The 13,112-nt window shown below is 41.7% G+C and overlaps 1 protein-coding gene across 5 annotated transcripts in view; it reads left to right on the top strand.

The window, feature by feature from the left end:
- Positions 1-13,112, top strand: part of LOC306835502 (neurexin-1a-like) — a 285,076-nt gene that overhangs the window by 228,817 nt on the left and 43,147 nt on the right. For 3 of the 5 annotated variants that reach the window (XM_079362091.1, XM_079362092.1, XM_079362093.1), the window contains 3 exons: positions 3,594-3,765; positions 11,006-11,095; positions 12,450-12,769. In XM_079362091.1, the coding sequence (XP_079218217.1) occupies positions 3,594-3,765; positions 11,006-11,095; positions 12,450-12,769 (582 nt within the window). The remainder of the gene's footprint in view (positions 1-3,593; positions 3,766-11,005; positions 11,096-12,449; positions 12,770-13,112) is intronic. The other 2 variants (XM_079362095.1, XM_079362094.1) reach the window with 1 other exon arrangement.

Genomic DNA, 13,112 nt, shown 5'->3' on the forward strand with positions numbered 1-13,112 from the left:
CATTGTCTGCGGCAAACACACCCACTGCCCACCTTGAAACAACAAAGCTGACGAAGACATCCAAATACAGTCAGAGACAGTCACCACCACATATGAATGGAGGCCCGTTATGTGATGATTGAGCAGCATTGCTGTTGTATCAGTCTAAATTTTATTCGGTCTTTATGGCGTGCAAGACCAGAAAAAATGACGACCTCAAAAAACCCAATATAAGACTTTTCCAATTCAAATGCAAAACTTTTAAGGCCTTAATTTGAGAGAGAAAATATGATCCGACATGTTTTTGTTGACAGGACTTGAAGAAATTCAACATGTAACCCTGATAATTACAGAAAAAAACAAAAACACACTTGGTCTGCAGAGACTGTTCTGCGGCTTTATAGCTTGTAGAAGAAGCATCTCCATGGCTGTATAATGAGCGCAGACGGAGAGTTTTAACGAGAAAGTGACACCCTGAGTATTGCTGCAGCTACTCCACCCTCCAGCTGCATGGATGAGATGCATGGAGAAAAAGAAGAGCAGATTAGAAGAGAATGGTGGATCAACTTCATCAGTTAATTAAACTCTATTGCAGCTTGATGAGCAATTAATCAAGGCAGCGTGCAGAGTGTCAGGCAGGGCTGAGTTCTTCAGCGTGGTGTGTGTGCACCATACAGTATGTTCCCAGGGGGGGCCGCCCTGCGGGGAGCAGCACTTACCAAGTTAGCAGCCCTAAAATTGTACAGGGTGTAATGGGCTGGGTTTATGTAAGCATCTATCAATCACTCTGTGACATAAGCCTGCACCCTATTAGAGCTCCAGGATTAGGCTCCTCTCCGTGGTAATCTAACTGAGAATTACTTGTCTAAGTGGATCCAAATTTCAGGAAACGCTGAAATGTGTTTGATAATTATTTAGTGAAGTAAGCACGGCTGTTCAAAGCAAATACCATCCTTGTATCAGAAGGCAGAGGCACTACCAGTGTGAGTTAATCATGTTAATATTGGAGAAGCACGAGCATGTCAGAAACGTGACTTCTTCTGCAGATTTAGCTCTTATCTTTCATCTCATAACTGACTCCCTCAATCTGACGGTTTCTGGGTTTTTTTTGGGTTTTTTGTCCTTTGTCCCCTCGCCACTTTTATCTGTCTTCATCTCTTTCAGGATGTGTGAGGCGGGCCTTTCTTTATGCTATGGAAATTCGAGTTGGCAGTTTGTGACTAAACGCAGTAAATTTATTAACGAGACCATGGGGAACATTAAAAGTCAATTGAAGGAGGCTATTAAAAGCAGGATTTTAATTGGGTTGGTCCCTCCACTATAACATCTTTTTTTGTCTCTATCTCTCTTTTTTTTCTGAGAGTACTAAAAAGTTCTCAATTAATGTGTTTCGTGAGTGGTAGTCCTTGAAAGAAAGTTCCCATTTGGACTCACAGATGCTGCTCTTGTGTTGAATTTCACTGTAAATTGGAGCACTTGAAAGATGGAGAATTGGGGTGAGAGTTGGTCTGGCTGTGAGGTCTGACGATGGCAGCTGCTCGTTCTATCTGCGGTCTCTCACTGAGCAGTTTAGTCCTGCAGAGGAGCTTCTGTCTCTGTGGCTCCCTCTGAAGGGGTTTCAAGAGGGGCAAATCTCTTAAAATAAAAGACTACAACTTGCTCAAGTTTTTAGTACAGCAGCAGCAGCCTCAACAGATCGACCTCCCGCCCATTCAGCTCTAAAAACTTGACTCCGGCTGCACTGTAACCACTGTAGCATCTGCTTTCCAATTCCTGTTGATTGGTGTTTATGCCCACGAGGGGTCAGTTAATTGTGTTGGTACTGTAGCTTTAATGCATCAGATTATATAATCTGCTGAAATTACATTACAAAGCATACAATCGTCCTAGTTTTGGTAACTTGGTGTGACACATTACAAATGGGTTTAATTGCACTTTAGCTTCTGGCTCTTGGGACTGTGCTCGACTCATTTCTGCACTTTAAGGGGACCAGGCTGTGTGTTTGTGTTTCTCTGTGTGTGTGTGTGTGTGTGTGTGTGTGTGTGTGTGTGTGTGGAGTATAGTGGTGGGCTTAAAAAGAGTCAATTTGTGTATGTGGGGGAGTCAGAGAGAGACGTAGTGTAGTATCGGCTGTGCTGACTGGATAATGACATGCAGAGTGCTGCGCTGCTACAGCAGGTTGAGCCTCCAACCAGATGCTCCTTTCACTGCAGCTCATAAGCAGAGAGCGAGGCCGCAACAACACACACACACACACACACACACACACACACACAGACTTGACACACACTCTTATCCGAGCTGGATTAAGCAGGAGGATTGAGGGACTTTGATTATGTCGAGTAATACGAGCTTATTAGAGTAGATCACCATCATGTGTGGATCTGACGAGATGGAGGCTAAGCTCAGTTCAAGATCCCTTTGAGACATTTCAATACTTTTACCACTTTTATTCTCTCCCAATGTGTGTGTGTGTGTGTGTGTGTGTGTGCAATGATTTTATTGTTGACTGCAGTTTAATGATTCAGACTTATGGAAACTGTTCAGATTCAATGATATCCTCACAGCAAGATTTCAAGCTACTTCAGAGTTTTTATGTTGGTGTCAAGAGTGTGTCTACAGTACTGTGGAGGGGAAATACTTAGGATTGTGTGTGTGTGTGTGTGTGTGTGTGTGTGTGTGTGTGTGTGTGTGTGTGTGTGTGTGTGTGTGTGTGTGTGTGTGTGTGTGTGCGTGTGTAGCAGGTGAACATTTGTTTAAAGCACTTTAAAGAAGCAGATGGCACACAGGGACAGAACAGGCACACAGCACTCTGAAGCTGGAGGGGAAACTCTTAACCATCAACTTTAAAATGTATTTAAGTGATGTTATTAAAACTATAAACAACAAAACGTTACAAGACGCCGATTAGAGGTTTTTTTTTCCTCCTACCTTTTTCAGAAAGACACACTATGTAAAAAATTAGCACTGATGTCAGATGCGATAGCCAATCCGAGTCTATAATCTGTTCAGTGCTAAACACCACGGGAGCATAGTAACAGCTCACAGGAAAAGCCTCTCATTAACAAATCCCATATTCACATTGTGTGCGTCGATAGACACGCAGGTTGCTTAAATAAACGTTCAAAAACACTGTTCAAGGGAATTTTTTATAATATGTCCCCTTTAAGTCTTTTCTGCAGTTATATTGTGAAAAGTTCCCACCGGCCTTTATTCTTAGTCTTGATCATCGTGTCTTCCTTCAGTCACTATTAGAATAACTGAGGTGTAAAAGTCTGTGACCGAGTAAAAAAAACGATTTCAAGTATGGAAACACGACCCAGTGAGGCTATTTTTTGATTGAGGCACGCTCAAGTCCATCAAAAGTTAAAAGTTTCGGGGTCGCCGGTGGCGCAGCGTTAGTGCGCGCGACCCCATGTATTGAGGCTCAGTCCTCACGCGCGGGCGTCCGGCCTGTGGCCCATCTCCCGCATGTCTCTCCCCACTCTCTCTCCCTGATTTCCGACTCTATCCACTGTCCTCCCTCTATAATAAAGGCATAAAAGCCAAAAATAAATAAAAAAAAAAAAAAAAAAAAAGTTAAAAGTTTCTTTTCTGTGCTTTTGTCTTTTCAGGAAAAAGGAAACATCGCCGTGGTCTTTAACGTGGGAACAGACGACATTAATATTGAGGAGACAGCAAAGTTTGTAAATGACGGAAAGTACCATATAGTGAAGTTTACGAGGAGTGGGGGTAATGCCACTCTGCAGGTGGATGACCTGCCAGTCATTGAGCGATACCCCACAGGTGAGTCACCCACTCTTCACGCCTTTAACTACATGTGCTTTATAAAGCGATCAAATGACCTCGAGATTATCAAGCCGACTATTAAAGCCTTTCCAGTCAGGATGTTTTTGTGTTGACTTGGCATGTGCTTTAATTGCTTTTTTTATGTTTCTGTTTCCAGCAGCTGTTAAGATTATTACCAGTGTTGTGGAGTTTTTTTTCCCCGTCCTCTCTGATGTTTATCGCTCTACATTAATCAATGCCGTTAAAGAACTTCAGTGTATGCAAACAGGCTGCACTTTAAAGCCTCCATAGTCTAAAATATAAACTGTAAGAAAGGGCAACACCGACCTGTCTCTATTACCCCCCATATACATTAATAATCCACCCACAGTGTGTTCAATGGAAGTCAAATCAATAGACTATTTACAGACAAATTACCACTTTTATTGTACCACGTAATTGTGTGCCAGTTCAATATTTATTCATCTGCCAATACAGTAGATTGATTGAATTAAAGTGACGGCGTAGACCACCCTGCAATGACACAGTCACATGAAATGAGCACCTGGATGAATCTGTTGTTTACCCTGAATTAAACAGCAGATGATCAGCATCTGCTTAAAGCATGACGATGCACTCTCATATTAATCAAACGGCACGATTACTCATCGTGCTTTTCATTTTCTTTGTCATTAGTGCTACAGCCAATAATAATCATTGTTATTCGTGTAGCACTATTCATAAACAAGACTTACATGACAGTAGAGAATGAATTAGCTAATTACTGCCGTGTGTAATGAATTTTAACTCATTTAAAAAAAAAAAACTCTACGTTCAGCTTTATGTGACTGTAATACTTGTGCTGGCTCTCGCTCTTACAGTGAAGTGGTAACTGAGGAAAAGAACTCAGCAACACTGGTATATTTCTGTAGAATGTCAAGATGTTAGCAGGTTGATGGCTTTCAAAATGAATTTAAATGTCACTGCTTGTGTTGTTGAAATTGTTCACTTTTTAACTGCTTCAAGGCTTTGACAAAAGTGAAAGAGGGTTTAAGATGTGGGCTTATTAAACAGCTCGAATGATGCACTTAAATCTTCAACACGGCTACATTACTGCAGGAACAAAGCTATACGTTTCTGTACATGTAGCTTCATGTAAAAAGTTCAAAGCATCTGTCACATGGATTGGGAGTGTGTGTAACAACCAGACAGGACAGACAGGAGACAAATTCCACCCGTCTCTTCCCTTTTGCATAATGTCTGGTGACCTTTTTTAGCTCTGTCCAGTGCATCCATCCAAATGAAAGAGGGTTTTACGACTGAGACTCCACCGCCGCCGCTTGCCGCAGGTGATATGGAGGAAGCTAATGGCTTTTGACATGCTGTGGACATGGCAGAATGCACAGCAGGGTTAAATGCCTGGATGCTACGATCTCAATCTTCAAATAACAAAACCCTCTCCCTCTCCCCAGATGTCTCTGATACATACAGCTGTGCTGCTCATGAAATCGGTGGAGTCAGATTATTTTCATACACAAAGATGCAACAAAGTGTAAGATTGATAAAAAATAATCATCCACGTGTGGATACTCAATGAATTATTTCAGGGATTCTTTAAGCAGAAGGAGACAAGCTTATTCAGCTATTACTATTTATGACAGAAAATAAAAAGTATTTTTTGTTTCAGGTTGTCATGATACCAGAATTTAAATTCCAATACAAAAAATTTCAAGAACATTTGAATCATTTGAATCAATGTAAGAACGAAGACTGAAGATAATCAGCACATTAACCAATATAAATGGTAAGAGTATTCTCGACTGCAGATTATGGCACAATCCTTTAAAGAATCAAGTCTTGATATTTAGGAGAGTAAAATCTCTAAACCACAAGAGTTGTTTGTGTTGAATAGAACTTTAATATATTTTTACATCAGACTTTCTGGTCTTCTTACTCTCCTCACAAAATGCTGAGTAATAAATGCTACAGGGAAAAGTGAGGACCTCTTCCGAACCAATCAAACGTCAGTGACAAAGCCAAGTCCGACTACCTTATTAGACTAATTTTTAGACTAATTACATCCAATCACAATTACCGTACGGCTCCGCCCCTCACCCCCCAGCACACAAAGCCCTCAGTCTCTCAGCTCGCCTGTAGTTCGATTAGTATCCATGTATGCCTCTAACGCACTCGTAATAGCAGCCCTCAGCCACTCGTGGGCCACTCACAGATCAGCAGTGATTATAATAAGAGCAGACAGCTCAGATAAATATGATGGCTGCAGAGTGAGAAAGACGGAGTAGGAGATTATACGGGAGGGAGGATGCGATCATTTTCAAAGTGAGGAAATAATTGCTTCACCAGGGCTGATATTGCAGCCTTGGTAATCTCATTAAAAGTCTTGCACTGCATACTTGTGAGCCATTAAAAGTCTTTAGCACAATTATTAGAATCTAAAAAAAAAGAAAAAGAAAAAAAAAAGAAAAGCAAATCACACATGCAGACACATAACTAGCTTCTATTTGCCGTCCTTTATTTTCGCTTTCTTACTGAGATGTACAGCCTTGGCAGCAGGAGAAAAAAAAGAGGAAAAATCAGCTCCTTCTCCCAAGTCTTTTCCATGGAAGTAATACCATCACAATGGTACTGCCGGACCCTCAGGGTACAGTGCAGTATCCTATACGAGCACCCAATGAACACTCACAGCTCGCAGAGATAATGGAGAAAGTCCCTGGCCTTATTCTTTAGCTGTTATCAGAGCGTGGTGCACTTACAAAGCACTCTGTCTCCTCCTGCACTCGCCTCTGCTCACAGTTTCCTCTTTTCTTGTCCTTTCTTACCCCCCTCCGTCTACCCCTGCCCTCTCCGTCGATCTCACCCTGTCCTGTGTTCCCACCTTGCTGTGTGGAGTCTGATTTGTGGGACACAATGGGAATAGGGTTAGCTTTATCCGTCAAAGCTCATTCCTGTATTTGCTCTCTGTTCTATCCATGATCCTATTCAGCCTATTGTGCAAGCAGTCATCACTGAGCATGCTTAAAAAATGGTGCAATGGCCTGCACAGCCAGAGTTGAATCAAAATAAAAGGGAGCAGAATAATGAAAATATTAGTGAGATTTGTGCAGGTTGCCTCCTTTTTAATTCCCCCGGCTCCATGAACAGAGGAAGCATTTGCATATTTGTTCGTCTAATGTGCCGAGTGTCTTAGGGCTTGTAATGAGATAAAGCTCCCACCTTATCTGACCACTTTATTAACAAAAAAAGGAAACAAGTGAGCGAGGGCAAAGCGGGTCAGTTGGGACGGCTCAGCTGAATCGCGGCTGTCTGGCGGAGGAGATAAGCAGGGCTGTCCCGCTCCAAACCAAATCACCGCTCAGCAGCAGTCACTGGCTCGGCTCGCAGGCTCGATGAATGGGCGCTGCTGCTGCTGCTGCATCAAAGCCCAGGGGACAGCATTGTTTAACACTCGGGAGTCCCACAGTGGGGATCAATACACGATCAGACCTTGATTATATCCACACTTAATTAACCTCAGTAAAAGGAACGACTCAGAGTGCCACGAGGGGGGCAGAGACAAACAGACAGTGTACAACTGCCTTTGAAAATAGGACGTGTTTTTGCACAAATGTAGAGGATTTTGGCACAGTGTCAAGGTGTGTGTGTGTGTGTTTGCTGTATGTGTGTGTGCCTGCCTGTAACTCTTATGGGTGTCCTCTTACTTCCACTGTTATTTAACAGCTTTTGTTTTGTTATGAAATGTTGAAAGCAACACAGACAAAAAGAATGTTAAAGCACCTCGACACACCAAGGAGCCCGTCAGATCGTCAGCGATCAGCCCCCATCTGCCTTTTTTGGGCCGATTCTACAGGTGGAATCGACGTCGGCAGTCGATGTGAGGAATCTTTCTGATTGGCTGTTTATGGGGGTTTCATTTATCCCCTTGAGCCTGTCGCTGTGCTTTAGTGCGGTTTCTCCTCATTTGTCGCCTCTTCTTTTTTTCTCCCGCTAAAAGACAAAAGGGCGGACAACGCCACCGCTATGTCAACTTGTCGTCATACATCATTCTAAATTACGAGCCTACCTATCACGCGCTGGGTGTGAAAATGGTCTTCTGATGTGAGGCGACGCCACAGGTGGCATTCGTCTTCGTCTACTTCTTTGCCGTCTGCTTGTTGTGTCACGGCCTTTACACACATTTATACACCTGTGCGTTTGTCCTTTTGTCTTTAAGTGTGAGTTCAACACAATATTTTGTTCAAACCATGAAGAGTTTATAAAATAAGATAATCCTGTATTCGTCTCACAAACAGAGACATTTACAGTGTTACAGGAGCAGAGCAGGATAGCAGAAGAAATCACCTTTAATATTCTGAAAATCTCGTGCAAAATGTAAAAATATACAGTTATACATCTCTCCAAAATTACATTTTGATGATTCTTAGAATTTCCCATATGTATATAGTAATTGACTCGGGGCGTGTCATTGTAATGACTGCTGCTCTTTTCCAGTCTAACCTCACGTGTCCTCCTCGTCCTCCAAACAGCTGTAGGCTAACTGTTCTCCTGAGCCCCGTTTGAAGCTGACCTCCCCTCAGATTAGGTGTCATGGCGGCAGGAAACACAGAGGTGACATAACTAACACTCCATGACTGACAAACGGAGGTGACAGGACCTAACAAAGCCCCGCACTGCTCCCTGAATGCAGCAATTAATGGATTATTCATTCATTTAACACTTTGAAAATATAAGGAAGAACTGAACCGTGTGAGTCAGTCAGTGTGTGTGTGTGTGTGTGTGTGTGTGTTATTTGTCTATTCATTTGTTTGTGTCTCATTCTTGCATCATGCTCAGAAGAAGAATCAGGTGGTGCAGAGCTCCAGGGGCCTTGCATAAGGGAAATACGGTGTGTGTTCGACAGCAGGCAGCGTGGCAGACGTTACATAAGCCAAAAGCAACTGGAGGCTGGTGTGCTCGGCATCCACCTACCTGGAGGAAGCTCACTGATTTCTGAGCTGCTGCATGAATTCAGTCCATTCAGTTGTGATGGGACTGAACATTTCATGGGAAATAAATTACATGAAATATTTATTCGGATTTCTTAACAAGTCCTTTGATATGATTGTTCAAAAACAAAAAATCCAACGAGTGCTTTCTGTCTGTCTCCAGCACATCACGCGTGTTTGGTCTCTAACACAGCCGAGCTGGTGTTCACTTTACGTGCTCCCCATGTCCCATCTGCTAACATAGAGGAGGCGGCCTATGACCTGTACTTCAGCCAGCCACTAGAGGGAGCCCTGAGTCATTTTGCTTCAATCGATACGAGGCTGTGCGGTGTCGATTCTTTACAAAGTCTATCTTTGCAAATTCTGAATGTGTCGCATCACTGCAGATCACTGGATATGTTTTTCCATATCATAATTAGATAACAATGCTGAATGTTTCTTCCTACGTCAATGTTGAGGTACAAATGTTCCTCTGACTCGCCTTCGTTCTTCAAACTGGCACAATCAGCCGCACACAAACTCCATGAGCAGTGTATACGATCTTTAAGCCCTTATTCTTCGTCGCTGATCCTCCACAGTAATTCAAGCTGATGTGATTGAACAAAAGCGTCTCCTTACCTCAAAGACATTTCATTGGACCAAATGTGCATTTGTTACAAGGTTACCCTGTCTCCTTCATGTCTCCATGATCACTTTCCTTCAGAGCTTTTCTTCACCGAATCACTCTCAGCTACCGGATCTTTTTTATCTGCCAGAAGTGAATTAATATAGTTGATGGGACAAACATTGTCAATCTGCCGGAAGAATAGAGCTGACTGAATTCAATCTGTGCAGACAATACCGAGGGGAAAAGCACTCAGAGACAGTGGCACTTTGCTGAAAGTCTCTTGTTCTGGAGAGGTTATTGGGCTTAAAAAAAGGGGGAAGGATGCAGAGTTTGCCCTCATTAATGCCAAAGTTGCCCACCAATCATGAAGTGGAGTTTTTCCTGATACTAGTCCTCTTTGTCCTCGTTCTTTTTTCCTTAAATTCTGTTGGAAAACTACTTCTCCATTCACTCCAGTGTCATCAATTGGTAATATGTTGTCAGTAAAGGCAGTATAGGCAGGAAAAGTTCACGATAATAAAAAGAAAGGAAAAAAAGGAAACATATGTACTTTACATATCTTTACTTGAAGAGAACATTATATCCCCTTTTCCCACATTTTCAAACAGTCCACTGTGGTTTAAATGAAACATCTGTGTTTCTGAGCTTTGGTCCAAATACAACATGAATCAAGCAGCAGAGGAGGTTTGTGACCCTGTAGAAACCAGCTCTCTCAGAACGCTCTGTTTTGGTGTGTGTGTCTCTTTAAATGCAATGACGCCCAGCAGTCATCGCTCCTGACCTCGTGAACTGATGCAGGTGACAGATTTTCTTTGTTCCTTTTTCAGAGCACGTGAGTTATTTATTTCTGTCAGGACCTAAAGACAATTTTAACCCAAATCTTAAAAAGTGGATCTTGAGGAAATTACGAACCCTGCCTTTAAGTGTATAAATATTGTGATTGGTGGTAGAATTGGAAGCAATACAATGGGCACCAGCTAAAATCTTGCCTCGGGCCCCTAGTGGGTTAGGGCCGGCTCTGGGACCCTCTTAAAGCTTTTGTCAAAGCCGTCTGATTGAATCTTTTGACAGTGTATGTACCTACTTTGACATTGTCTTCTGACTTTTCTCTGACCAGATGAATGTACACTGTGTTGATTGTTGTTTTGCACTTAGCTGATGTTTTGTTGTTAATTAGGCTGTGTATAAATGGGGTGGGCATGTTTAATAAGTTAAAGTTAAATCCTTTAAACCATAAAAGGTTGATTTAATAACTAATTTAAATGATGTTTGTTTCTGTATAAATGCATATAACTAGTATAAAAACCTTTTAAACGATCAAATGGGCTGGAGAAGTGGGTTCAGATTTTTGTAATGTTTCTGGTTAAATAATGGATTGGGGTTGGTTTATAACATAGTTCTATTAACGTAGATGAAACATGAGCGTGCTACTTATTTTTCAATAACATAGGCCTAATTTGTTGGCTAAAATAAAATAAAAGGAGTTTGTTCAGATAATGTTTCAGTAAATATTGTTTTTAAAACATTACCAAACTTTTTAAATCTATAAAAACCTTGTGCCGTTTGTGTAGCTCCAGCATTAAGTATGACGATTTAACCTTTGATCTTACAGATTGTAACCAATGAAATGTCTCTTTAAACTTTAAAGGCAACAATGATAACGAACGCCTGGCGATTGCTAGACAGCGAATCCCATACCGACTTGGTCGAGTAGTTGACGAATGGCTACTCGACAAAGGTAAAAAATCACTGATTAAAATTTCAAATAAAATAATTTGAACGTAACCAAGTGGTAGAAGTTCTTCTGTCGATAATAAACATAAACAATAAATGTTCAGTTAAACTTTAAAAAACCAAATGATTTGAAGAGTTCGATTGTCTTACTTTTCATAATAATGTATTTCATTGAGAGATGTTTTAATACGTGTTTATTGTCAACTAAAGGTTAAAGGGACTGTAAATATGAATTTAAATCCTCTTACTGAAGTCACATGAGCATTGTTTAAAAAAAAAAAAAAAAAAACCTCATAAATTGTGTTGCTGTAAACAACTAAAGGATACTTTTAAAAAAAGTCATGAGTAGTTGCTAAGTGTTGTTTGAGACACTTGTGACACATGTACAGTACAGTACAGTACTGTGGTTAAACTGCCAGCAGTGATAAATAGAGTGCAATAAGAATTGGCATCAGAATTCTGAGTCCCTTTAACAGACTTTGTAAATATGTATAGGGCCTTAGATGAAGGAACTGTAATATAAAACAAACTGAGTGCATGCTTTGTTTTTTATAGTTCAATAACTAATTCATATCTTTCACTTGAAATGTGAAATGAGCCCTATCATTTCCGTCTCTTTCATTTCCGTTCTGCGTTCTGTTCTGGGTTCTGTTTCTGTTCTGAAATGTTCTTCCTGTTATTATTTCTTTGGGTTTGTTTTTTTTTCCATGTGCACCAACCCATGTCCGTTCTAACTTCCTGACTTGCCTCGGTTGCTTTTGCTAAAAGGATGAATAACTCCAAAATATCCAGAAGTGTGTCCTGCTTCTTGTGAGATTGCACACCAGTGAAAGTGCAGATTTCACAGCCGGTAGACAGTTTATGAAGTCCCCCCAGTCAATGCTTGCTGTGCACACGATAAGATTAAACACATACATACCAGTACATAAGTAAAGCATACATTTTCTTTAAGCTTTGTTGGACGAATGCTTCACACATTTTTCCCCGGGCCATTTTTCTGCAAGCTAATCGTCTATTTGTAGATCATGTTATTAATCTGCTGCACACACATAACATTACTGATCTTTTCTTCCAGTTAGTTTTACATTAGCCTGCCCTTTTAGCAAAGCTGCTTTGATTTTTTAAAACCCTGTGTTATTATTTCACATGTTTCTTTTCTTTCTCTTTATAGGCATCTCATCATTATAAGTGCAATAAATTACCCGGGTTTGCCTCCACAACCCGTAATTTATTGGTCTCATTAGCCACTGGGCAAATAATCTGTCTTTCTGTCATTTTTTTTTTCTTCCTGTTTTTGTAGAAGTGGCTGAGTCCACAGCTCAACATTCTTGTATATATGTAACGTTGTTTTCCCACAGGGCGGCAGCTTACAATCTTCAACAGCCAAACCACTATACAGATTGGGGGCTGGGAGCGGGACCGGAGTCGATCGTTTCAGGGCCAGCTTTCGGGCCTCTACTATAATGGCTTGAAGGTGTTCAACATGGCCGCCGAAGGAGATCCCAACATTAAGATCCAGGGCAGCGTGCGGCTGGTGGGGGAGTCGCCCTCCTCCATCACGCCGCAGTCCAGCACCACGGCCAATCGCTCGGAGACGTCCACGTCCATCATGGAGATCACCACCACCACGGCGTCCAGCCGGCGGGTCAAGCAGACGACAACGCGAGAGCCTCAGCAGGTAAGATCGTCTTTAAATGATTCTGTCATCAGAGGCTCTCACTCGTGTCATTGTTGTCTCGACTCGATCCATTTTAAAGTACTTACGATGCACAGCATGCAGTTAAGCACATCCTGGATTAATTTAATGCATTATGTTCTTATGAAGTGGAACGTGCGCCGTACTTTGAAGCGTCAAGTCTCTCTTTTCCTCAAGTCTTCTGACCTAAAAAACGGAGGAAAATAAGAACATTGCTCCACCAATAGGAGCAGCCCGACAGGCTCACTGTGAGTGAGCCTGTGTCTCTGTGCAGTGTGTGTGTGTGTGTGTGTGTGTGTGTGTGTGTGTGTGTGTGTGTGTGTGT

This window comes from Symphodus melops, assembly GCF_947650265.1.
Source record: "Symphodus melops genome assembly, chromosome: 15".
Classification (NCBI taxonomy): domain Eukaryota; kingdom Metazoa; phylum Chordata; class Actinopteri; order Labriformes; family Labridae; genus Symphodus; species Symphodus melops.